This window comes from Zonotrichia leucophrys, chromosome 2 (genome assembly GCF_028769735.1).
Source record: "Zonotrichia leucophrys gambelii isolate GWCS_2022_RI chromosome 2, RI_Zleu_2.0, whole genome shotgun sequence".
NCBI classification, from domain to species: domain Eukaryota; kingdom Metazoa; phylum Chordata; class Aves; order Passeriformes; family Passerellidae; genus Zonotrichia; species Zonotrichia leucophrys.
The window spans coordinates 55718887-55746221 of NC_088171.1; the positions used below are offsets into that span (position 1 = coordinate 55718887).

General features: G+C 39.3%; 1 protein-coding gene across 1 annotated transcript in view; it reads left to right on the top strand.

Annotated features, from left to right (window-relative positions):
- The window catches only part of ITGA9 (integrin subunit alpha 9), a 215506-nt gene that overhangs the window by 23282 nt on the left and 164889 nt on the right, over positions 1-27335 (top strand). The window contains exons 6-14 of the mRNA XM_064705067.1: positions 392-521; positions 2034-2119; positions 4673-4741; positions 7783-7920; positions 10529-10634; positions 12041-12135; positions 15093-15183; positions 15701-15746; positions 19166-19320. Of these exons, the coding sequence (XP_064561137.1) occupies positions 392-521; positions 2034-2119; positions 4673-4741; positions 7783-7920; positions 10529-10634; positions 12041-12135; positions 15093-15183; positions 15701-15746; positions 19166-19320 (916 nt within the window). The remainder of the gene's footprint in view (positions 1-391; positions 522-2033; positions 2120-4672; positions 4742-7782; positions 7921-10528; positions 10635-12040; positions 12136-15092; positions 15184-15700; positions 15747-19165; positions 19321-27335) is intronic.

Sequence of the window (27335 nt, forward strand, 5' to 3'; positions counted from 1 at the left end):
AGTACTTCTGGCTCTGGGTCTTCTGAAGGATGTTTGGGAAAGGCAGAAGTAGAGAGATTTTTCAGAGAACTATCAGGGAGCAGGGATAAACTTGATGGTTAGTAAGGGATAAGCTTGATGGTTAGTAAGGTTGAGGAAAGTCTTCTGTTGCAGCAGAAGCACTGAGCAGAAGTGGACTATAAAAAGGCAGTCTGTCACTAGGGTGTATGCAGTCACCTCCAGATTTGGGAAGAAGGAACGATACTGTCCAAATGCACACAGAATGGAGGTTAGACTTATTATTGGTGTTTTAAGTAAATATCCTGTCTCTTCTCCATTAATGTGTAAAGTTTTGATTGTTATTTTTTCCTCCTACCCTTTTCCCCACACACCTCTGTTTTTCCTGTTGTAGGAGCTGGTTATCATGGGGGCACCAGGATCTTATTATTGGACAGGAACTGTCAAAGTACTGAATCTCACTGACAACACATACTACAAGCTGAATGATGATGCTGTGATAGCCAGGAGGTACACATACCTTGGTAAGCAGCTTTCTCATGCTTGCTGTGAATAGAAATTATTCAACAATGGTTTTCAAGGCTTTGATGCTATAAAGTTGGTAGTGTTTGTTTCTATAGTCACGTAGAGTATTTTTATAAAAAGTGTGAAAAGAAAAATATTTGAATTAAAATGATACTTAACTGGAAGCAAAGAAACATTCAAAATACTCAGTTTTTCTTTCCTCGTTCTAGCACCCTCCCCCCACACTTAGTTGTAATTTTTTGGAGTAATATAGAAAAGGCATTTTAACAGCACATTGGATTGTGGTGGGCTTCTTAACATTCTTGCCTTTGCCCTGTAATAGGCAAATTATTTGTTACTAGTTGAACTGCATGTCTGCTTATATGTGCCTTTAAAATGAGTGGAACAACTAACTACAGAATTTGTATTGCAGATGCATTTATTTCAACAAAAATAACACAATATAAAAGTGTTATTGGCAACTGAAGGAAGTTGTGAAAGGTTTGGATATAGGTACATCTTTAACTCAGTTGGTTTTACTTGCTTTAAAACCAGCTAATGTCCCTGAAATGATTAATTTAAAGGCTTCCACTTAATCTGAAGTGCCTAAGACTGTTGAGACCTAGAAGGCATTTCAGCAGGTTGGTGCTGTTTGATTAAAGTCTTGCACTGACCTCTCATTGTCCCCTAAACCTTTAATATTTAAGAAACCATAATTTTGTAGATACTGTTTGGTGATAGCTAAATGAAGAGTTAATGTTTACCTGTTTGCAGACATAAATAGGTTTTGCCACTGATAGGCTTGAACTATAGAGTTTACTATGTTGATGAGAGCCTCATAATTTGTAGCAAAAGAGCAAGGCAAATAGAAAAGAGCTTTAGAGGAAAGCTACTCTACTCATTTTTATTTAATACATATTATATTAATATATGAAATAAAGCTGAATCTTTGATCCTCTTATTTCAAATATACTTTTTTTCTTTGATATATTGTCCCATTTTTCTTCTTGCCTTGAAAAAATATTTTTAAGCTGTTGACTTCTCTTTGCCTAATGTCCTTTTCTGTTTCCCCCAACGAAAGAGGAGCATGATTTCCCAAGGCTTCCTGGGCAGTGATTTTAGCCAAAGGAGTGCACTCCTGTCGGATCCAAGTGGGACTGTTGCTCTTTGACATGATACTTTCACTGTGGTCATATGATTGCTTTTCTCTTTTTGTGTATGCCTTTCCCTGTTTTACTGCTTCCCTCTCTTGACTTGCAGTGGGCAAACTGCTCCCAGTATGAGCTCCTTGTGTCCCTTGGTCATCTCCACACACATGGCTTTCTTGTCTCAGCTTTTGGAAGGGTACTGGGGAGTGCACTCTCATTTCCCTTCCCCATGAACTTTTGAACAGAACATTGTTCCATCCTGAGCAGAAAGGTTGTTGAACTCTTCAGTACAGTTGAACTCTACAGGGAAGCCTTATAAGCCTGATCTGTCTGGTTGATCTGTTTTTCTGTCACAGTTATTTATTTATTTTGTTTACTACTCAGGATATGCGGTGACAGCAGGTCATTTCTCTCAGCCGACTACGACTGACATTGTGGGAGGAGCTCCCCAGGACGGAGGCATCGGAAAGGTGTGGCTCTTTGTCAAACAGTGATGTGGGTTGGATGCAACGCTGCATGAAATGTAATACTGATTCAGTTCTAACATGTATGAGAAGACAAGAATTTTTTGTCTGCAGGGTAGTTTTGAGCACTGAGCAAGGGAGAGATGAGGTAGTTTGGTGAAGCTGTCAGATTTTCTCAACCCGTCCTTCCTGATGCATCGCATCCTTTGCCTTTCTTCCTTCTCTTTCCCACCCAGTCCTTACAATACTCATTTTAATGAGACACAGACAAGATCTCTTTCACACTGCTTTTGTTTAGGTTCAGGTATTACTTAAAACTTTCCTAGAAATGAAAATACTTGTAAAAGAGAATTTGTCTTCTGCTTCTTTTATTCACACATTTGACTATTTCAGTATTCACTTCAAGATAACATCTCTAGTAGAGTAAGATTAGGTGATTTTATGCCATTTTTAAGCTTCATAATACTTTGATGTTTAGTGCATTAGAGTCTGGGTTTTTGCCAGCTATACTTAGAAATCTTGGTGATAGTCTCTTAAGAAGGAAGGAAACAAAAAAGATCTTCCTATGGGCATATATGGGTTCAGTGTCTCAAAGATGTAAACAAGTGAATGGCTAGATGGAAATGAGTGAGTTAGGCAAGCCAGGTTCTCCTGTGCTGAGTATCCACGTGCTGTTGGAGAAGCTGGTTGAGGGTGAGCACTGTGACCTCTTATACTCTTCTAAATGAAAGGTGGAAAAAGTGGGAGCGGGGAGAGGGAGACAAGGAGTGTAAAGGATCTGCTTTTGTCTCTCTTTCTTCAAAATGCAGTCCTTTTGGGGCATTCCTGTCACCACTTGCTTGAGCAGAGATATCCTGCAGCCCCCTTCCATCTTCCTACCTCTGACTCTCATGCTCTTTAGTGACATGAGTTGTAGCTGAATCATATTGTGAGAAGTCTTCACTACCAGGAACGCTATCCTGTTCAGGCAGATTATTTTTGATAGTGAACATGTCCTGGGGGAGTGGTGCAAGGGGAGGAAATGGGATAAAAGTAGTGGATGAACTTGGTACTTACACCTGATCTGGCATGACTAGGGTGGACAGGAAATAGTAGCACCACAGTTGCTAGTGAGAAGACATCTGCATGAGAAAGACAGAGATTGCTTATCCCAGGTGTTGTGTTATGGCTGCTACAGTGCACCTTCCTTCCAAGCTGCTTTTTCTGTGGAACAAATTTAATTTCTCTGCAAGGAGGAGGGTGTGGAAACACACCTGCTAGCAAGAGAGCCACAAGAAAGAAGCTGGCTCTGTAGTTTAAAGACTAGCTCTAGTCTCTAAAGCTTACAGTATTCTCCCTTGGCATGGGATGCAGGTAGCAGGAACACATGGCAAAGTGTTGGTAAGAAGTGCTGAATACAGAACATTACAGTGAGCATTCCTGTTGTACTTTCCAAATACTCTAATAAGCTGATCTTTTCCACTTCTCTGATAGAAAGTGATTAGCATTGTCACACCTTTTCACTTAAGTTAAAGCCAAGATTCTTAATGAGACTGGGTCATTTCTCCAAAGTCACAAAGATTGTCATTATTTAAGAATGGGTTTGGAGTTGAGACACCTGGCAACATTCTGTTGGTGCTAAACATGCCACTGCATAAGCCAGGGAGTCCTGTTTGCCCAGTATAGAGCAATTGTCCACAGTAAACCTGTGCTGTGCTCTTGACTGAAAACACCTTTGAACTCTGTCTCACCACCTGTGAATAACTCACCACATTCCAGTGCTTGGCTCTTCCACATGCCTTGGAAGTAAGAGATCCTCTGCCCTACAAACTGTGCGAGCACCTGCTAGGAGGGAGTCTGTCAAATGCCACAGGAGTCTCAAAGACTGACTGAACCAGTCTTTCTGTTGAAGGGAATCCCTTTCTACAAGCCATGTACTTCCCATCTGAAATTTTGGTACGTGTTCTTAAACTTGAATCATCAATACTTTTATCCCTGATGATTCCAGATTATCAGTTTCTCCTGTGGAAATGAGCAATGAATAGGCTGTATTTGAATAGTTTTCTGATTTAAAAACTGCAGCAGACAGAAACAGTGGAAATTTTTGTGGGTGATCTGGTTGAGATTACTACTCTCACTGTTGCTAAAGCATCATGAAGTTTGCAATGCAGTATGTGCAGGCACATTTTCTTGATAAGGGAACACTAGATAAGGGAAGGGGAGCAGGTTTATGCGTTCTCAGTCTTTTGCCCTCCTTATTTCCAGACAGTCTCCAGATGCCACTTAATTGGGAGTTGTAAAGTTGCCTGGCTAGGTGCTTTTAAGTGCACACGTGCATATACATAAGTGAATCAAAAAAAGTAGGCAACAAGATAATATTCCAGTGTTTCTTATGACAAGCCTCTGATTTTTCAGGACTGTGGAGAACTCTGTGTCATCTTTTAAAAGAAGACTGACCAGTAAAGTGGTCATGAAGTTGGATCCTGGGAATAGTCATGACCATGATTTAGATATTATTTAGAAAGCACAAGTGCTTCATAGTTAGTATTGGTAAACTTATTTTCTTTTTTCACCTTTCAGGTTTATATTTTCAGAACAGACAGACAATCAGGCTCTCTAATAAAGATTTTTCAGGCTTCAGGAAAAAAGGTGAGCATTTATATATGTGTGTTGTCTACTAGGAGGGGGGTAGAGAGGGTCAGAAGTAATGGCAGAGTCATCCCAGAGCATCATTTTTCATTCCATTCCTTCATAAGTTGTCCAGCAAGCCCTCTCAGAAGAGCTAAACCTATTTTACAGATCAGCTGTATGCCATTTATTCAGTAGCAGTCATGACTGCAATGTCTGCTCCATGTCCATGTGACTGAAATTGAAGGTCTTGCTGAAAATTTTAATAGTGGTTCTCTTTAGTTTTATGTGACTGTAGCAGTACCTCTGAGATGTGGGAAATTTAGTGAATGCTAGTGGGATCTAGCTTCTCCACTGTGGTGTTGTGTCTGAATGGGGAGCAGCTTGTGTTCTTCATTTGGGGGCTTACTGGAGCTGTATTGCAGGAGAAACAAAATGGACAGTATGTCTAGCTATAGGTAACAACAAAAAATGCTTTATTTAGGAGTAACTTAGTGATTAAATGATACCTCTTATGTGGGGTGTCTTGTGTTCTTCTGGAAGGATAAGAAATAAATTAAAAAGGTTTCTGGAGGCTTTTGGCTCTGGGAAGACCTGCTGCCCTCAGGAAGAGCTAAAGGGTTTACTTGTATCCTCAGGTTAGAGTGTTACTATAACTTGTTATTTTTGTCCCAGCAAGACGCAGTTGCAGTATTTAAAAACTAGCCTGGAATAGGGGATGTTAATTTACTGAATGTAATGAAATAAATTTAATGAAATAAACCACAAGCATGTGTAGGTGCATGGTGTGACTTGTATTTTAGGGCCTCTCCAGAATTTTACTTTCTCTGCACTAGCAGAATTACAGACATCTTGAAAGGAAAAGACCTCCCAGTTCATCCAGGGCATCTCCTGTGTTTGATTGCTTCCTGTTAATTTCTTTCCCTGTTGAGTTTTAAATGTTTCTAAGGATGTGCTTCTGACTACTCATGAACCTAATAAACAGAGCCATCAGAAAGTTTCCAAGTCTTAGTCAAAACCTTTTCCTTTTCAATTTAATTGCTTTACTGTTATACATAACTAATCAAGTATTTACATAATTCAAGCACTTCTAGGGCTCTTTTGCATTCTTCTATAAATTCTCTAAAATCCAAATGAGAATTTTATTTTAAAAAGAAGGCTGTGCTAAATCACCTTTTTTGTTTGGTTGTTGTCTTTTCTTTTGTTTTGTGGTAGAAGCAAAACCAGACCTGCTCAGCAATGAGCACTGCTTGGAGAGCTCACAGCAATGAGCTCTCATAAAATGCCGCATCCTCCCCAGTGGTGTGAAAGTTCATTGCTCGGACATTCTTGGTAGGCAGATATGAACAGCAGGCCAGTTTCTTCCTTCTTTTTTCATTAATGGAGGCTGAACTAGGAAATCAAATGCAGACAAAAGAAAAATCAGTACCTTGTTACAAATGTTAAGCTTGCAAACTTCAGTTTCTTATCTGAACTGTGAACACTGTGAACTCACCCACGCTGCAGACATACCATCTTACAGTTAAGTAAATAATAGCTTTTTCCTGAAAACTGCCTGAATACATAATAAAATGATTTCATAACTTTTGTCCCTTACCCATGAGAAATCTACCCATGAGAAATTTCTTTTAAAACATTTTTGGATTAAAAAAATAAATAAAAATTCCACAAGGGAACTTAAGCTACAAAATAACTGGAATGAAATAATATTTGAGGTCTGACCTTAAACCCACAGAAGCACAAAAATCTGCATTAACAAACTGAAAGGCTATTCTTCAATCACCATTGCATTATATATTTAGTAACTTTTAAATCTTACAGACTGCATAGAATAGAGTTGCTGCTGCCCATCTTCTAGCATGTCCAATAGTTCAGGTTCATGAATGTTAACTTAAGGGCATGGAGGTCAAGCATCTGCTATGAGGAATGCAAAAGCATTCAAGAACATAAATAATTATTCCTTTAACCTCAGATTTTCTTACTTTGTAGAAAACAGCACTCAATTTCAAATATGAAGTGGCATCTTCCCCAGTTTCCTGCTGAAGCAGCTTTTAATTTTGAGGCTATAGTTTGTAGTTGGTTTCAAAGAGTATGCCTTATGTTACCGTAGCAGAAGTGAATGAAATAAGGGTGAAACATCATTCTTCCTTGTTTCCTTCTTGTGTTTAAATGTGTTTTGAAATTTGTAATGTGGGTTCTGGCTGGGAGATAGTCGTCAATGTTCACCCATATTAAAAAATCATGAAGTGAAATGAATGTATTTCTTTATTTTAGGCAATTAAGTTTATCAAGCAATAAGTGGAAATTGAAAGTGATTTGCATTTGTTCTGTATGAACTGAAAAGCTGTCATGGTTTGAGCCATTTTTTTATTATTAAAAATATTTTATTTTAATTTTTTATTACTAAAAAGCTTTTTATTTTTTTATTATTTTATCAACTGAAAAGTCTTTGTTTCTGTTTCAATGTGCCTGCCTGTACATGAGAGGAAAGGCAACGATTGTGACCCACAACCAGTATGCCTTTTGACAGTGATTTATACAAATAAACACAAATAGAATAGGGAAGGATAGTCTGTAATCAAGAGGTAATCTATGATACCTGTTTTCACGACCTCTTGCCTGTTCTTCTTTTTTTCTTTCATTATTTCTTTAAGGTATCCCCCGATCACCTGTGGTGCCCAGCTTCAAGGGACTTTGGCACTGGGCATGAATAATCACTGTCCAGGTCTGATTTGGGAAACTCATTTTACCCCTTCCTAGTTTTAAGCATTTGACAAGCAAAAGGTAGTCTAAGAAAGCTCTTTAATTATCTCACTTAAGTACGTCCCAATGTGTAACTTCTGTTCTGTTGGTAAAACATCCAGGCTTGATGCACTGTTATAGGAAAGTGTTTTCATTTCTGCCAGAATTATTCCTAAACCTTTCTCTTGGGAGTGATAAAGCAGCAAGGCATCATGTGAAATTAAAAGAATAACCAAGTCAAACAAAAACCACGCCTATTTGATTTCCTGCTGTGTGTGGGCAGATACTGAATGCTTTGTTGTGACTCAACTTGGTTACAGATGGGCTCTTACTTTGGCTCCTCCTTATGTGCAGTTGACCTGAATTCTGATGGTTTGTCAGACCTGCTGGTTGGAGCACCTTTGTTTTCTGAGATCAGAGATGAGGGCCAAGTCACAGTCTATATCAACAGAGGAAATGTGAGTATGTACAGGAGGTGATTTGGTAAGGGATGAGGGTGTGGGTCCCTGGCAAGGTAGTGCTTATGTCCTTCCAGCACTGCATGGTGAAACTTGGTGTTTCAAATAAATGGAGCTCTGGATGTCTCTAGCAAATCATGAAGTCACAGGAAGACTCATCTGGTATCGTAGTTTGCCAGATTCCAGCCCAAATTCGTCACAGACCTGTAAATCTTTCAAGGAGATCTGAGAAAGTCTCTGGTTGTATGTTGAAACTTGGTGGCATTTGTGGCTTTATGTGGATTTGATGCCAAAACCAAGTAAGAGTCAGCAGCTTTGGCTGAGTTTCCTTTGTGTTTTGAGTGGTCTCTACAACCTGAAACACAAATTGGAACACAAATATCTGAGGATTGAGGAAGAGGAGAGAAAGTAGAGGTTGAATTCATGTTACTTTCACATTATGCTCCTTATAGAGGTTTTAGGGGAGGTTCTTATCAGCTGTTATTGTTGGATTTCACATGACCTAACAACAGTCTTGGAAAAGTCTGAACTTCGTTGCATTTGCTAACTAAGGCCATTCTTAAGTTTTATTTATAGGAAAACAGTGGTTGTTTACATACTATGAAATATTTAATATTCAGGTCCTAAAGCCACTGTCTTAAAGGAAAAGTTGTTATGGACTAAAATGAAATAGGTTTATATTTAGTGAACTTTGAGTTTATTTATGCTAGACTTCAAATTCACCAGAAGTCCTAGCATTTAGGAGACTTGAGAAGTGTTTTTACCGTAATTCTTTTTTATTACTGCTCCTTTAAATGAGTTCTACTTTTTCAGCTTTATCCACAGGAGGTTCCACCTTTTATGTTGCAGTGTTGCTGTTGGGTTCTACTGATAGGGTCCAAAATGCCAAACAGATAATCAACATTTCCTGCTCACAGTGAGAGTACACATGAGTTAATGTTTATCTTCTATAAAATAATCAAGAAGCTAGTATGAGGTTCTTATACTCCTGCACCAGGAGTGTTAGAATTACTTGCACAAGCAATGGCTTGCAGGACTGTGGGCTTTATTTTAGCAATGGACACTTTAAACTTTTTGATGCCTTTTTCTTGGTCCCAAAAATTAAGAGCCGGACATAGTTAAGGGATAAAGGGTTTTTACCTTGGTATTTAATAAGGATCCTTATGGTGCCCCACTTTGCCAGGGTGGAATGTGCCAAAATGCACACACATGATAATTCATGTACAATTTTATAGACCTTACAAATTACCATATCTACCATATCTAACAAAGATGCCCCAATGAGAGACTTGAATGAATAGCATGGTATCTTCCCATCTTGAAGAATTCCCCCCTGGATGGCCGTAATCTTAATTTACAGAATGTATTTTAAAGAGGACCTTGGTTTCTCAACATAGTGTAGCGTTTTCTGGCCTCCAGCTGTGAGGTCTCTGGGATGTTTGGTCTTCTGGCCTAACAGAATACCAGTTCTATGCTGAGTTATCAGAGGTAAGGAATTACAATAGTGCATGCTAAGACCACTGAGAATACATAAAAGGTACATTAAAAAAAGGCAAAAATCATAATGGCATCAGTTTCATTCTGCTAGCACCATTGCTTAAAAGGTTGTTGCAGAGGATCAGAGAAAATTGTATTATAAAACAAGCATGCATAATGATGCTACATTTAAAATGCTTATATTTTGCCCTTTCCTGTGACAACTGCAAAAAATTGAGTCACACATACAAGCCTGCCTGTATTCTATCTGTTGTGTTTCAATTTCATTTTGGGGGATTTTCTCCAAAGGCAGCTGAGTAAAAGATTTTAGTACATGTTCCAGAGAGTAGCTTATTCTCATTCACAAAGGAAGCAAAACCAAAACAACCCTGAGGTGGGTACAGACTGTGTAACTAATTTTTTTTCTTGTGGAAATGTTCATTTCCCCTGGAGAGAAGATAGTAAGAAAATAAATCTTACATATCTGACCAGAAGGTGGGTGGACAGGAAATACCAGCGCCATATAAGGCTTCTCACGGCATAGTAGTACAAAGCTACCTAATTTTCAACTTTTCTCAGTCTCTTTATTTCATTAAATATATTTCCTTATTCTTAATTTAAGAAGACTTTTGGAGGACTTTGCTTTAATCCTTCTGTTCTGTACTTGAAATGTTTTCAAATCCAATTATTAAATGTTCTTTGCTTAGGAAAAAATACTCCTTAGCTTGCTAGAGTTTAGCTGAATAAACTCGGACTGGAGGTTTTGGTTGTTGGATGTAATCTGTGAGAAGAGCAAACTCTGGGCTGTTGCATTTTAGGCATCTGTAAACTTTCATGATTCACCAGTTCCTGTGACTGCATTTAGTTACATCTCTGGGTTACTGTTTAGTTAATTTAGTATTTTGGTTAAGTCATGCACTCCTTTGTCTTCCCTTTCCCCTTTAAAACTAAAATCCAGAAGGTTTAAAACACAAGTAAATTTGATTTCTAGAGCCCAGGTAATGTCACTGCAAAGAGAGCAAGAGACAGTCTGCATCTTTGCCGCAGGTCATTCCCACATCACATGGGGAAGGCTTGCCTCGTCCAAGGCTTTCACCATTTCCCTGATTTTTTTTAATTTCTTGCTTGCTAGGGAGTGCTGGAAGAGCAGCTCACCCTGGGCGGGGACAGCGCCTATAACGCACACTTTGGGGAGAGCATGGCTGCCCTGGGCGATATCGATGACGACGGCTTCCCAGGTCAGTGCCATTTCCTCCAGGGCCGTTTCTCCATAAGCGTGAGCAGCACTGGTGACACTGTCAGTCTTGCATGGCATGCATTGCTTATCCAGACCTGACCAGCACCTGGGTTCAACCCAAAGGTAAATCTACTTGTGTAGGATTTGTGTGCTAAAGCGTTTTGTAGCTGACTGTCCTTGCTGTTGGTTTAGTTTGTGTCTGTGCAGGTCACAGTAACATTGCTTTGCTTTCCTTGCTGTTGTATTTTCTTATTTCCCATATGGCTTATAAAAGGCTGTAGATACCCTCACCCTGAACAAAACAGAAACCTATGTCTGACTTCTTTCTTCTTGGCCATTTCCCGATGTTTCCAAGTCTTTCTGGTTTTGTTGACATAATCTCATTTCTTATCAAGAAGTATAATTCAGAAGTAGCTTCTCACTCCTGATAACACCTGGTCTCTTAATTTCTCTCTTTTGCTTTGTTCTCCCCCTGCTGCATTCTCAGGATGCTCAGTGTGAGACCCCATGCTCTGAGAGCAGTAGGTGAGAACAAAACGTCGGTGTTCCTTTTCTGCCCTAGTTTCTGGAAGTGCAGATTAAGGACTTCTAAACAAAGGCCAATTTAGTGTGTGCTTGGATTTATTTCTTCCAGGCCACTCAGGACACAGTATCCCATTAAGCCTAACCCAGCCTTGTTGCAGGTTGCCCTCACAGATCATGAACATGCTTTTCCTCTGCATCTGGACATGTGCTTGTGTGTACTTGCTAATATTTATAGTCAGTCATGGTGATGTTCAGACTGGAGGGGGAGTTGGATCAGTCCATGGGTATGAAGCAATTGTGAAAAGCTTTATTTTAGCAGATAGCATAGTCACTAGATCCATGTAGGAGAGGAGAATGGGAGGTGGGATCATGCTCTCTGTAGGAGTTTGCAGTTAAGTTGGATCAATTGAAATTTGAAAAGTCACTCTCAGCAGTTGTTTTTAATTCTTGCCTATCCATTTAATATCCCCAGCCTCTTTGTGCAGCCTTGGATTTTCAACCAACCTTAATGTACTGCTACAGTAAATATTTTGCTAGTCTTGTCTTGGTTCACAAAGCTGATTTTCTCGTGGGTTGAAGATTTGGTTATGAAAGGATACTAAATTCACTTTTTTGAGTACAGTTGCTGGTTGATAAATACATTTTTTTAAAAGAACATGTGTCTAATTAAGCACAACATCTGATTATGTGAAACATACATATGTGTACAAATTCATATGCATTTGTGTATTTTTAAAGTTTATCTAAGTTCTTCTACCAAGGTTCATATAAGCTGATGATCACTTTTTCATGGGGAGCTGTTTTCCTATGGATAGTTGTATCCTAAAATTAGGGAAAAGTTGGATTAACGGAATGGATTGTGAAATCTGCACTGTTTTACAGATGTTGCCATTGGAGCGCCTAAGGAGGATAACTACATAGGAGCAGTGTACATTTACCACGGGGATGCCAATGGTATTATACCTCAGTACTCTATGGTATGTGATGCTCTTGTTTATGATCCCAATCTGAAAGTCACTTTCCCAGGACCTGCAGAAATAAACAATACTTAAGGGTCCCTTAATAGGTAACCTTGTCATAGCTCAATATCCTTTTCTCAGTCATGGTTTGAAGACAGCTTCTCCCAAAGTTTGTCTGTATCTATGCTGAAAGGTAAAATTATGTTAGTCAGGAGGCATTTTTTTACTGTCTTTTGTTTCAGTTGTCAACTATATTTTCTTGAAGCAAGCAGAGTCTCAAAAGTTGAGTGTTAGTTTATAGGGATAATAGTAATGCAGAGGAAAAATGAAAACCCTGGAAAGGGTTTGAGCATGCAAATTATGGAGAGGCCCGTGGGAAACAGGGAGGTTGCACTTTCTTCCTGTAGAAGCAGACTTTGTGAGAATGAAGAGTTACTAACCGTTCTTTTTGTGTCTCTTTACCTGCTTTATTGGCCTTCTTGCATTCTGACAATATGTCAGAAGGCCATTCTTAGGTGCCATCCCCCTTACCCACTTATGATGAAGTAAAACCTTGTTAGGGATATGCTATGGTGTCTTGTGCAGAGACAACAGAGAGTGCAATTTAGATGCTGGAGCCAGGCAGTAGAGAAGATAAATTTATGCTCATGCTGCCCAGCATGTCTCATAGTCTCTGTCTAGCACATTTCATTGTTCTGAAAGCCTGACTCTTCCCTCTCTCTCTGTGTTTGATGTTCTGGTTGTTTTCTTTTGTTGCTGGGTGGGATCCTTCATAGTAAATCAGTTTACACAGAATTAAAGAGTTCAGTGGTTATATTGGCAACTCTTTCAACAGACTATAAAAGTTTAGTCCTTCCTTTACCATGTATATGGCATGCACTGCTTTTGAGAAAAAGGGAAGTTAAGTGACTCTTCAGTGCATTTTAGAAGTATTCATAATGTATGGCATGTGGAGGATTCTGCCTGACTTTTGCCAAGAGCCACTGGTTGGGAGGTTCTTCTCTGTAAACCCCAGGGCTTTCCAGTTCTTGCTGAAAAGGGTCCGATTTTTTGGGGTTTTTTTTTGTTTTTTTGTTTTATTTGGTATAGTTTAGTTTTTTTTTGTTTGGTTTGATTTTTAGTTGCACTTTTTTTTTTTTTGGTCATTCTTGGGAAAATTTCACATTTTTTAAGGACAGATCAGCAGGGTGGGAAGGAAGGCATCCTGTTTTAGATCTCTCCCTCCCCACTGGAGCAAGGCCAGCAGATAATGCATGTCTCTCTGTTTGGTCAGTGGGAAAATACACAGCTCAAGAGTGTGGCAGGGTATGTGGTCATTGACTCTTGACAAACTGTTCCTATCAGTGTCCCTTGTCCTGAGCAGCCAAGAGGGCACCACTTACAGGCATTATCTCTCTGCCATTTCCCAGTGTGTGGTGCAGGGCACTAGACATGTTGCTGGTTCAAGTCCTGTGTGCAACCAAAACTGTGTAACAATTTCATCTTTTCACCTATCTGCTCTGGATTTTAACCTGGAGGTGGAAGACATTTTGTATCTTATTACTATATTCCTGATCCATTTTACTGCTGTGGAGTTCCTCTTTGAAATAAGCTGGAGGGGGGGGGGGTGTCCTGCAGGGTATATATTTTCACCCTTTGCAATTTGTTAGTTCCACCTCCTCCTTCCTCCTGTTTTCATCATTTAAAGTGCTGCTAAGTGTCATTCTTTGACGTCTCTTTAGCAGCTTCAGTGGCAGCTATTAGCAGAAACAGCTGGCTTGGCTTTGTGTCCTGCTATTTTCATTTATAGTACTTAAAAGCAGCATTATTCTTCTTGTAGGCTGAAAGAACCCACAGATGTCTTTTAGGTGTTTGCAGGTGGGATTTACCGCCTTAACTGGGATCCCCAAAAATGGAATGTGAATGTAATGTGGGGATGAAGTTACTTCCACTTGTCCTAAGCTTACCTGCCCACAAATAGAAGAAGTGATCTGTACTCAGAGGAGGACTGTTTTCCTGTAAACTAACTGTCAGGATATCTTTTTTAGCTTCAACTAGTCTTTTTTTCCATTAATTTCCTGCCTGATCTTTTGTCCAATATTGCATTCTTTTATGGGAGGGCCAGGAAAAGTTGGTCACGTGTCACAAACAGTGAAGCACCTCCAACAGAATTAAAATGACTTCATGGTTTCCTCAGTCTGTAACTTCTGCAGTCAGAAGTTGGGTTCAGGTCTTGCACTGGTGGCCCAGCAGAATGATTGAAAGCTGGCTGATTGCCTTCTTAGAAAAAGAGATTTTGATATGTTAATTTGCTTCAGACATTTGCTTTCACAATGTAAATAATTTAGAGAATGTTTTGTGTTAGTAATTAAAGGAAGAAAGAAACTATGTTAGAAGTCAATTAATCTTTGTGTGGGGGAGGCAAAAAGGAAATACAACATCCAAACTGGCAGAAAATACTCTGTAATCGATGATGGAAATCAAAATTTCCAAATGGGATGAGAATGAATCATTTTGACTTTGAGTATGCTGGCAGACTTGGTGAAAAGAAATGGTTATGCATGATTTTCTGTTTTAACTAATCATCACTATTGTTAAGATGCTTCTTAAAACTTTTATTCACAGAAATTAGGTAATAAAAGAAAAAATCTCTTAGGTGCAGTTATATTTTTTCCTCATGCAGAAATCTGTTTGGTGTGTTCCTTATTTTGCTTAGGTCTGTATGGGTATTGTAATGCAGGTGTGGGTTTTTAGTTCAAGTCAACACTGGTGTCCCGCTCGCCGGGGGCAGAAGGGCAGCTGACAGCCTTCCTGTCAGGGCTGTGGGGCTGCAGTGCAAGACAGCAGATGTGGAGCACTCCCAGCCCACAGGAGAGAGACCCAGTGGCCATGGAAATCATGCCTAAATGTTTTGGGATTTTTGTTTTGGTAATGGGGTTTTTTTGGAGGATTTTTTTGTGTTAATTACTAATTTCACTTGTGTGTTTTCTATGCAGAAGCTGTCGGGACAAACAATAAACCCAAAGCTGCGTATGTTTGGCCAGTCCATATCAGGGGGAGTTGATATGGATAGCAATGGTTACCCAGGTGTGTCAATTACTCTGGCAGTGAGAGCATCAGGAAAATACATCAGCAGGCTGAGAAAACAGCAGAGTTGGTTGTTTTCAGGCTCCCAGTTCCTGCCATTGCAGGTGGTCAGTGAAACTGAGCTGCTTTTTCCATTTCCCTTCTGCCACTCAAAACTCCTGATAAAAATTTTCACTAATTGCCTAATTAAATTATTTGGACAGTTACAATGATTCAGTATCCGGCCAAGGTTTTAAGTTATTGGAAAGCTGCTCTGTCAGGAAGGCAATCTTAAAATAACCAAAAAAGTAGAGAATAATATAACTGTAGTAATAAAAATCAAACAACGAAGCAGAAGTGAACATCACAGAACTAATTGTTTAGTTACAAGACTTATGACATAATGATATTTTATGGGACAAACTGGCTGAGTCTGACAATGCGTTTTTTAGATTCATGCTCTGTGATTTAGCAATAGATTTGAGAGAACTGAATTTTATGCCTCCTTTGTAACTGCTCAATGTTACAAACTTTTCAGATATGACTGTTGGAGCCTTCCTGTCAGACAATGTGGTACTTCTGAGGTGAGATATCTTTTTCATTCACTGTTGTCTTCTTCTGTTTTCTGTTTATATCTTATGTGGTCAGTTTACTGTACTCAGTCCAGTTTACTCCCTAGTTTATTGTGGCCAGAGGAAGCTTGCTGGGTTATTTTTTAAGCAAAACCTTAGACATGCATGGTGTCAAAGAATGCAGTCTAAATTAAATAGAATAGTGGAGGGGGATAATACCAGGATAATACTTGGTCTATGAAGAAAAAGGGTTAGGTCCGAAAGGAGATGTGTTGCATCTCAGTGCCTCTTTAGAAAGGTTGCTCCTGACTTGTGACAAGGCTTTTTTATTTTTCTGATGTTTACCTAAAGTAAATCAATGGTGATTAAAGGGTATGCAGTTGAGCAAAAAAATGAGCTGTGTAGGATGCCAGGATGTAGTTTTGCAGATAGAGATAGATAGATGGATACACAGATAGATACACACTTTTGCATATATGTAATTTTATAATGGGAGGCAGAGTGAAATAAGAATGTTTAGGGAAATGAAATATGAATACGTTTTCAGTGCACACAGGAGCTGGGCTGCTGTTTCGAGTTTGTGAGTTAAGTGTAATTGCTTGTTCTGTCTTATAGAGGTGGGACAGCTTGGTTCACCAAATTATGCAGGTGGAGTGTTAGAGTGCAAGTGACCTGGGTAACAGAATGGAAAACTGGATTTTTGTCAGTAGCTCCTTTGTTAAACTTGTTAATATTAAATAAAAAAATCCTTTCAATACTTAGATATCTTTAGGAATACCTGTGTCTTAATGGAACATATAGGGATGGTGTGACCCAGGTAAATAAATGCTGGAGCTGCAGAACAGATGTGTCAACCTTCTTCCTGTTCAAGTCAGGAGAAACTTGGCTCTGTTTCCATTTGAATCAGTTACACTGATGAAAAAGAAAAAGGAGAGCAAGGGAAAAGATACTCTTGATGATCAGCATGGCAAATGGTCAAGGCTTTTGATGAGTTTTCTTTATCTTCATCATATATGCAGAAAACGCTAATAAACTGCTTCTGTGAAAAGGTGTGCCATGCCCCAGATGGGAATTCAGTCTCATATCTCTGATACTGCTAGAAAGAAACTGCATTTTTCACCTACATTGATGTTACTTGCAGAGAGGGAAAGACAAACTGAAAGGCTTATTGTGATTAAAACCACACACATCACAACAGCATGATGACCTCTGTTCATGTGTTCAGTTATGCTTGTGCATTTCTGGGGAGATTAGTGTGTTACTGACTAACTTTGTGAACAGCTTGATTCGTTGCTGTTGCTGCCAATTTACAGTGTGTCCCTCTTGCAGTTGGGATAAAGAGATAAACTTTTTCTCTCCTGTGCATCCCCTCACCCTTCCTGCTTTTGTGAAGTTCTTTAACCAAAACCAACAAATGTTTTGCCCAGTGATATTTAACGCCTTTGGTGGAAGCCTTTCTTGACTTGGGGCAGACACTTTCTGTTGATCATGTGTGTGTATGGCTCTTTGACAGATGCATTGGGTTGTTTTTCCCCAGTGAATAACCAAGTGACATAGCATTACGGAAAAATCACAGAAAAAAAACTTTTTTGAAGGAGAAATATTTTTCTTGATCAGTTATAGCATTTACTCTTTTATGTCTCTCTAACCATTCAGAAAGAGCAGTTTTTTTTGAAGGTGTGAAATTATCATTGGATGCTGACTTTTTTTCCTCCCTTCTCCCTGCCGTATATATTTCTAAGGCTAAATTTCTTTTTATCCTCCATCTCAAAATACGAACTTGCACTGTTACTTCAGGCTGTGGTAAAACAGTCTGAGCAGCTGTATTGCAGATTGATGTGAATCTTGTTCCAGTTCATGTACACATCCACAATCCCTGCTCTCTTCTCCCTCTCCCCTACCTCTAAATTTAAGTGTCTTGTGGGGTGAGAGTCCTGAAGTGGTTTACAAGATCTGACCTTGCATGGCTGCTGGAACTACCTTAGAGCTGAATCTACTGGTTGCTGCACATTTTTTTTATTACTGTAGTTGATTTTGGAAGAACATGTTCATCTTGAACGCATACAGAATTGAAAACGGGAAGAATAACACCCATAATTTTTGGGCTGAAGTCCTGCACTGGAGGTGGCTCAGGAGGGCCTGAGTTTCTAGGTTGCTTTTCCCAGTCAAGCTGCTGGGAGACTTCTGTGTTGTGTGAAGAAGGAAGCTGTTGAGGATTACATTCAGTGCAGGTGGCTTGGTGTGTGAACTGCAGATTGAGCTCTGGGTGGTGGGAGCCCAAAGCAAGGGGACACTCGGGGATACTGAGACATAGCAGGAGCTGAGGACTCAGGAAGCAGAGCAGAGGCTTTAATGTGCTTGGACTGTGAGGCTATAAAAGCCCACGGGATCCTTTATTTGGGGTTCCTCCTTGCAGGCACCACATCCAGCTGTTTCTGTGCTACTGCACTGCAAATAAAGGCTTTATGAAACTGTGGGAAACCTGGTCTGACTGTGTGGGTGTGGTGTGTGTAGGGAGTCAAAGCGGGCACCTGTCAGCTCACTGGAGCCACACACTGTAACGAGCTTTGGTCCCAGCAGTTAAAGTCTCTGGTGGTGGGAGTGTGACTGCCTGAGTACCTTCTGGATGGTCAGACAGAGAAGTTTCCTTAGCAAGACACCTGTGCCTTAAGGCAGTCAGCTTGCTCTGTGATTCTGGCTGAGGTCTCCCTCAGCCAGGAGTACTGGCGGCAATAACCTGGTGCAGGAGTTGCAAGAGTAGAAAGCTTTTGTTCACAGTGCACTGGATAATTCCTGAAACACAGTTCAGCAGTGTGGTAAGAGTATTCAGTCCTTATCACTTGCCAGGAGGGAATTAGCCAAACCTTTCCTTCAGAAAACATGGATGTGGTGTTTGTTGTCCCTCTTATGCTGTCAGAAAAATTATGTATGAATCCATCTCCTGTAGAGGACCTCTGTGCTCTCTCCTTGACTTTGAGGTCACAAATTTCCCTATACACCATTCTGTGGAAACTCACAGTCTCTCCCTACCTGTCCCTGTTCATCCAAGATGGTTAGCAACCAGTCTTATTTGCATGAACTTGTTCTTGTTTGCTGTTTTGGTAATTTTGTTATCCTCTTCAGTCATCAGGAAAGGTTATGCACATTTGCTGGAGATGATTATTGTTACTACATGTTATTAGTTTCCTCAGCTGCCTGCCTGCAGTCTGTATCTGAGCACTAAACTTCAAGTTGACATTACCACTTTTGTTTAAATGCTAGTAGCCCTTGCCAGCTAGATAAAATGCTAGTTTGTCTTACAATTCAAATGTACTCTCTTATTTTTCCTGTCTGCTTGAAATGGGGCAGTTTACCAAATTTGCTGTTTTTTCCTTTTGTGGAGAATTGCCCTCTGAATGGTCACTCAGTTCTACTTCTCTGTTGATCTCCAGATCCAGGCCTGTCATTACCATGGATGTCACCATTTTCCTGCCCATATCTATCAATATCACAGCTCCTCAGTGCCATGATGGTTTGCAGCCGCTGAACTGCCTCAATGTCACAGCATGCTTTCGTTTCAGTGGCAAGCATGTTCCTGGAGAAATAGGTAAGGTACCTGTGCCAGCCCTAGACAGGAGCACAGAGTCAAGGTCTCTCTTTGTACTTAGTAACAGAGCTTTTGTGTGAAATTAGTTTCAAGATTAACATGGGCCATACAATCCCAGAAAGACACTTGAGAACTTTCTTGGACGTGTTTTCACCTTCTGATGAGACTGACATAATAATGAGGCAGATTCTTCCTGTGTGAAATGAGGAAAATGTCTGCTTGGGCTTACTGCAAGGATAGAGAACACAGCCTTCTGAGTTCATATTCCTGTCTACTTCTTGATGATACATACCTGTATCCATACCCTCCATCAGTGTTGTTAGAAGACAGGTGTGATTTGCTCTGGATTAATAGTGTTGAAAGTCTGCAAGGAGCTCTTGAAACAGACATGAGAAAATCCTTTTCTATGCATCAGTTTACCTGTTTGTAAATTGATTTTAAATAGCCTAGTATTTTCTGATTGCAAGAATATCTTCCAGATTAAGTGAAACACTTAGATTTTCTCAGGTGAATGGAATGGTGTAATGTGTAATTGCCCTAGCCTTTACATCTTGGCTCTATTGAAATACTACTTATGTCTTTTACGTCTCAGTGCTTACAAATCTTAGGTGTTTTATGGAGTGGTATTGGACAGATAGAGCATTTCTAAATATTTAAGGCCTGGGTTAATTTTTTTCATGATGTTTCACCTTGGTCATGCTTTAAGAATGGCGGAGGACTTGTACTGTACAGTTCAGCAAAGACGCCTCAGCCTCACAGCATGCTGTCTTGACAGTGAGTATGGTGAGGGGGAAGCACTGGGGGAAGCACTGCCTCCTCCTGCCCTAACATTTTTGAGCAGCTAGTTGAGAAGGTTGAGTTGTATCTGTGTATCCTCACCTGAGCCTGCTGCAGTATTCTGGTTTTAATTAAGTCAGGAAAGGAAAAGGCTTCTTGCTACTTTTTGCATTCACATGAAGGGATAACTACAAGCAGCTTGTCATTGTCACCTGAACAGCTCAAAACAATGGATTTACTATATTTAAGATTCCTCTGTATTCTAACATATTGGTGCAACTGAGACTTCAGTTTTGGTTTTTGCTTCCTCTAAATGCTGACTTTTTCCTTCCCTGTAGATGATGACTCTGAATAGACAAACACATGCTTTGATAAAGTATTTTTTTCACTACCTACTACTCTGTCATTAAGGAAATATATTTCTGAGGGTTCCTGAGGTGTTAATTCCTCTCTGAAAAATTACAAATAGATTTTCTGAATATCTAGGGGTTCTTACGTTCCTGGGGTATTATTTAAAATGTTTCCTTTGCTTTAATTTCATATCTTTGGATCTGTGGGTAAGAAGTAAATTGCCTTTTTTCTAATCTAAATATCAGTTTCCCTTGTTTACAAAAGACCTGTCCTCCTGTTCATTCTGAATTCGCCTGTGTTGTCATACAAACTGTACTGCCCGTGATTTACTGGGTAAAAGCACATATGCATCTTTTTCCATGACTAACATCCATAGCATTACAAGGAACTTTTTTATTATTAGGTAAGTTATAAACTTCAACCGTTGCTCTTTCATAGAATGCTTCTAACAAAGTGATTTTTCTTGGAAATGTTACAGCCAGAGCTATCTGACTGTATAAAACCCATTCAGGATATGATTTGGATAAAATATCTCAAATAATCTTTCAGTTAGTATTCTAGCAGTCAGGTCATTTAAATTCTATTGTGGTTGAAGAATATTAATTTCCAAAAGATGTAACAATTAATGGAAATATTGTAGTGGTTCCTTTCTTTCATGGTTAAATGTATGGGGGAAAAAACCCTGTTAATGCATTGGTATGCAGTTGAGACTTTGAAAGGCTCACAGAGGGGTTAAAATGCTATGCCAGAATTTTCTGGCTGAACGTGTTGGTATTTGTCTCACCCTCAGATGTCTGGGTGCATTTTGTTAAATCAGACTGCGAGAATGGAGTGCTCATCTAGAGTGGCACTTCCCTACGCCTTGTCAGCATGGATTCTCAAGATTACTGCTTACTGGTGTAAACCTGAGCATCTCTCCTGCTTTTGGGCAGCTGAGATTTGCCATCTACTGCATAGTGTTCAGAAAATCAAGCTGAACATGCGTGCAGCGTTCTCCTGTGGCAAATGTGTGTCTTCAATACTTATTTGAATGTGTGGTAATTTTGTTAGCAAGAATGGGAAGAATACTCATCTTCGTTTGCCTCACACTTGCATGTAAACATTACCTACCTTTTTTTTTTTTCCTTCTCCTTCTGGTGGTAGTTGCAATACTGAAATACAGCTATCTGAGGATCTGTGTTTATGTATACTTCTTGACACTGCAAATGACAGAACAATTTCCATTAAGTTGTTTCTTGCAGACTATAGTTTTCAGAAGTATGAATTTATCACTGAAATGTTTTTGTCTAAGCAAAGAGCCATGGCCAAGTGAAAATGTGCTCTGCACTTTGTGCCACTTTCTGTCTGACCCTTCACTCTGCCTCAGTGTCAGGAGGCAGAGAACTAGTGAACATCAAGTTGTATGCCTCCTTACAGAGACAGCCTCTAGTATGTGGACATATGAGAAGTACAGCATTTTAAGTTTTCACTCTGTAATCTCAGAATCTCTCTTAGACTGTTTCTCCCTCGCTTGAGGGGTCATTGCTCTGTCTCCTCTGGGGTCTCTGTATTGCCAGGAAAGCCAGAGATTAGAGGAAGGCCTTTCCTATCTTGTATGAAAAGGTTTCAGCCTGTTCAGACCATTTAATTCTGTGTGACCAGGACAAGAAGGAGGCTGCTGGCATCTCTGTGCATTAAGTGCTGCTTCTGTATTCATCCCTGAAGGAAAATGGAAGTAAACTTATGTAGTAAAATTGCTGAGATCTGGTTAATACAGTTATTAGAAATGCCTCTGCCCAAATTAAGGTGCAGACAAGATCATATGCAAATGTCAATATTATGGATTTTATTTGATAGTAAATATGAGAGAGAGAAGGAAGGAAGGAAGGAAGGAAGGAAGGAAGGAAGGAAGGAAGGAAGGAAGGAAGGAAGGAAGGAAGGAAGGAAGGAAGGAAGGAAGGAAGGAAGGAGGGAGGGAAAATAGGCGAAGGGGACAGAAAGAGAGGGACAGGGACAGAATAAAGAAAACACCACCATCTGTGGATCCCACAATGTTCAATTGATCTTCTGCAGCTGATCTTCTCGGTGCCGATGGTCCCCCCAAAAAGCATCTTTATGGAGGGGTGGGCTTTGATGACTCCTTTATACAGTTCTGCAGTTCTTCTGTAAATTTTATAGCAATAGGCATGAAATATTTCAGTGTCTGACATCCACCCCTTGACTCAAAAATATAATAAATGTCTCTTTCCTTGCGATCTTCTTTAGTTTATGGGTTGTCCATGGAGGTGATAATAGAAAGATAACAGGAGTAAAGATAGAAGCAACAGAAACAATAACATGAGTAATCATACAGTATACAATAATCATCAACCCAATTCTCATTAGTCAGTGTTCCCACTCTGTGAAGCCCAGGAATCAGTGTTTTTTAATGGGTGGTGGTTATGAGGGATATCACAATATTGTATCTCATAGGTGTAGGTTCAGTATGTTTTGAAATTAGTTATAGAACTATAAAGTGGATCTTAATTTTCAAATTCTATAGAGGAGTATCCTTAACAGATGCATGTATTAATATGTGTCAATCAGCCAAGTTTCGAAAGGATTCCCAGCTCTTCTAGTATAATTGATTAACTTTGCATCTTGGAATAAAAGTAAATGGATTTTTTGAGGATATATGTTTTCTTCTTGACTGCATTAACGTATAGTTGGAAGAATATTATACGTAATATTCTTAGTCCACTGGATAATTCTATATATTATGAAAACCAGTTTTTATAATACAAAATTACTACACAAAACATATTCATGCAAAATGTTCTCATGCAAACATATTTTTACATCAGAGCAATGCTCTGTTTTCCAGAAGATAGTTGTAATTTAATCTTGACACAGAAGAGAAACTGTGGATTTATTATTGGTGGGATTAGAAACAAAATTAATTCTCTTTCAAACTTAGTTGTATTATCCCAAGTAGCTTTTTTCTTTTGAATTTCAGTGAGTAAATTGCCCTCATCACATTCTGCACCCACAACTGAGAAGCATGTGTAGTGCAGAATGTGCTATAATCAGTACACTGATTAGCATAAATAGAAGTAGTGAGGCAAAATTAAAATACCCTCTTTATACATATGGCAGGAAATATAACATACACTGGCTTGAGAGCTTGTAGAAGGCTTTTTTGTATTTTATTCACATCCTTTTTGCAGTCCAGGGCTACCCCTTCAGGTTTAGGAAGTGGGATTCAATAAATTCTTAAGAGACATTTTTTTGTGTTTTAAGATTTTTTAAAATTCTCTACTTAGTAAATCAGAAAAATTTAGCCAAATCATAATAATTTTAAAGCCCTCTGAGGCATAACTGGGGCAGTTAATACATATTTGTGTGATTTCAAATATGTATAAATTTTTATACCAACTCTCAGGATAAAATTGGTTGAGACAAATTATACATTCATAAGACCTTTTCCCAGACGTTTTTCAGCAAAAAGAAAACAAACTTATGTAGAATACTTTAACTAATATTTGATGCCCCTGCAAGCCACTTGCAATAAAAATACAAAGTACGAACATTACCAAACTGAAAATGCAAACAATTATGGTGACACTTTAAATTTCATTGATTTTCATGCAGCTCCATGTCATGTGTTGGTAGGTTCCTATAAAAAGAAAGTGAATATGCTTGTTTGCAGTTTTTCTGCTCCCAAACTGTTTTCCTTATTTTCAGTGTGGGGATGTGTGAGCTTCCTAGTAAAAAAGAAAAGAAATAAACTTCCCTGGCAAAATATGCCAGAATGAAACAAGTTGCTGATTGCATTAACTTTTAGCTTTTATTCTATGAAGTGCTTGTTGCACCACTTCTGTTGTTTCCCACAGTTTTTCAGTGAGGTCTCCTCCAACTGATTTCATGTTCAATGGAGGAGGTGAGACTGCTTTAATTGCAATCTGTGAATTAGGGAGTGGTTCTGGCATCTGAGTTACCTTTTTTTTCAGGGTATTAATAGGCTTCTGCTTTTTGCCTTAGTGCAGTCAGCCTTATGAGTTAGCTTCTTTTATTCCAGTGATTTTGCTTTTGGTCATGATTGAATTTGGTGGCAAGGAATGCCACTGCTGAAAGTCTTTTTTAATAATGCATCGTCTTTTTAGTAACCAATTGCTTCCTATCTCAAGTTTGTTTTTTTTTTTTTTTTTTTTTTTGTTTTTTTTTCTCACTATGTCCACCCCAGGGTTTGAGAGGTTGCTAACAGATTAACTAAGGAAAGACAACAAAACATTTTCCCATAAAGTTTTCCTACCACCTCCACAGAGGAAGCTGTATGATAAATACCTAAACCTGCAAAGGGACTAAACCATCCTCCCAAGGCAGTAGCTGCAGGACTGGCCTCAGGATTAAAACCTGCGTGCTTCTAGTTCTCCATGACAAACCACAGACTTATGGGGGGTGTTCTACACAAGGTAGGAGCTGCAGAATTGGCTTCAAGGGCTGGAACCTGTCAATTCTGGCTCTTCACAACAAAACACACAAAAAGTACAGGGGCATTAGTCCCCACCAAACAGGAACTTCTGGCTCCGCACAAAACACCACGTAGACAAGTCAGTTTACCATAATTTCCACAATTCCTTCAGGGAAAGATACATTCAAATTTCTAAGCCTCCATAAGAAACCACAGTCTCCACAACCTCTCAAAGGAAGTTGGTCCGTGTGCTATGAATTCCTACGGATGGAATCCTAACAATCCTCACAGCTCCTTAAGAGAAGTAGTGTTTAGATTTCTAAGATTACCTACAGAAGGAAGTATATGAAATAATTTTGTAAGTGGAGACAATACTATTGTGAAAGACACTTTGGGTCAGAGAACATTAATCCTGCTGACTACGCCGACTAAATGTCAAGATCCAGTTATTAACGTTATTAGAAATGCTTCTGCCTAAATTAAGGTGCAAACAAGACCATATGTCAAAGTCAATAGTATGGATTTTCTTTGATAGTAAATATGAGAGAGAGAGAGGGAAGGAAAGAAAGAAATAGAAAATAGGTGGGGGGAACAGAAAGAGAGTGACAGAGACAAAATAAAGAAAATATCACCATCTGTGGATCACAATTGTGAGAAATGATACTCACTTCCAAAAATTTAAAAAGGTTTTTTAAAACCTTATCAAAAAAATAAAAGAGAAGACTGAATAGAGAAAATGATACAGTGCTGGGAGCAAAGGATTTTTTCCCACCATGTGCTCATCCACACAATGGATGTTCCACCTTTTAACCCTTTAGCCTTCTGTCCATTCACTCCTTCTTTGCTGTCCAGTGGTAGAGATCACTTTCTTAGATCTTAATTGAAGGACAGGTGTTGCCATAGTAATAAGCTGACCCTCCCAAATGCTCCACCTACCCAGGCCATCCTGTGATAAGAATGCAAGGGGTGGGGGGTGAAACTTAACTATAAATCTTTAAAACTTCTCTTAACATAAACATAATATTTGCCCTCTAATTGTGAGACTCGACCATCACATTACTCATCTATCACACAATGATGTTTCATTGATTCTCTCCAGCTGGTCTTCTTGGTGTTGATGGTCCCCCTGAAAAGCATCTTTAGGGAGGGATGAGCTTCATTGGCTTCTCTATACAGTTTTGCTATTATGAGCAAAATTTTCTATCAGTGTTTGAGGCATGAACTATTTCAGTCTCTGACAACACTCTAGATAATTTCCTCTACAATAATAACAACAGTAGTAATAGTCCCAGTCTGACAATTAGATGAATTTTAGCGGCAATGAAAATGAATGGTTTTGATCATTTGACTAGAGTTAGGCAGATAGATATTTTAGAAATTGCTCCAAATTTTCTTCTCTACTGTTCATTTCAGATGTACATTGCTTGTGTGTTGATCCATATCTAGGGTAGTCCCAATGTCCCTAATACTATTGCCTGAAAGATTGACAAGATTTAGTGTAGGATAATAGGCTGTTTGATATTTTCACTGTTTAAACATGTTCCTAGGACAGAAGAAACATCCCTTATTACAAACTTTTAAAGAGTAGACTCTCATCTTCTAAGCTGTGTGCAGCTATAGTTTGGTGCGGGGGTATTATTTCTGTTTGTCTCTCATTTTTCCAGTCTGTTTGGAGGCAGGCATGAGTCAGTGCTACCCTCAGAATGCCTCAGAAGCAGTTGTGCTGCAGGGGTGTGCTGTTCAGTGTATGGAGTAGTGTGGATCGCTCCCTACTTAGACCCAATGAAAACACTATGAGAGAGGATTCAAAACAAGGTGGGAAGTACTGGGAAAAAGAAAGCTTTTTGGAAGGGAATGGAGAGAATGTCCTATATGTTCTCATTTGCTAGGGCTTTTTTTAATGCTTCCATTACATAAGAATTTTCTTTGCAAGCAAAGTTCATGAACCATTTTCTTCTCATAATTACTGTCAGAGACATCAAAGAAACACATTAATTTAGCAATGATTTTGTGTAATTATTTAGTTAGTTCTTCATTGTTTTCATGTGGTTCCTCCCACTTACCCCCTGGCAAATCAGTACTATAGCTAGGAGTTTAGCAAGCATTTACAGATGTGCTTATTCCTGAGGAGCATTTGCCTCCTGGTGTCTGTGTGCTTTGTCATTATCTTAGTGGGGGAGGAAGGGATATTCCAAGTGGTTCAGAGAGTGCCACCCATCCATCAACACAGCCAGCTGTGTTTCATGTTTTTTAGCTTGTGGCCATGGCCTGATCTCTTCTCACTCCTCACTGCTTCAGGGGTGCTTTCAGTCCTGTGGGATGACTCTTGCATCATAACTATATATATGCTGTTTAGGATGAAAATCCATTATAAAATGCCTGCTGCCATTTACCTGGTGCATCTCTTACTGGCTGGAATAGTTCACCTGGTCTGCTGGGTAGTGGCCATCTTGAAGAT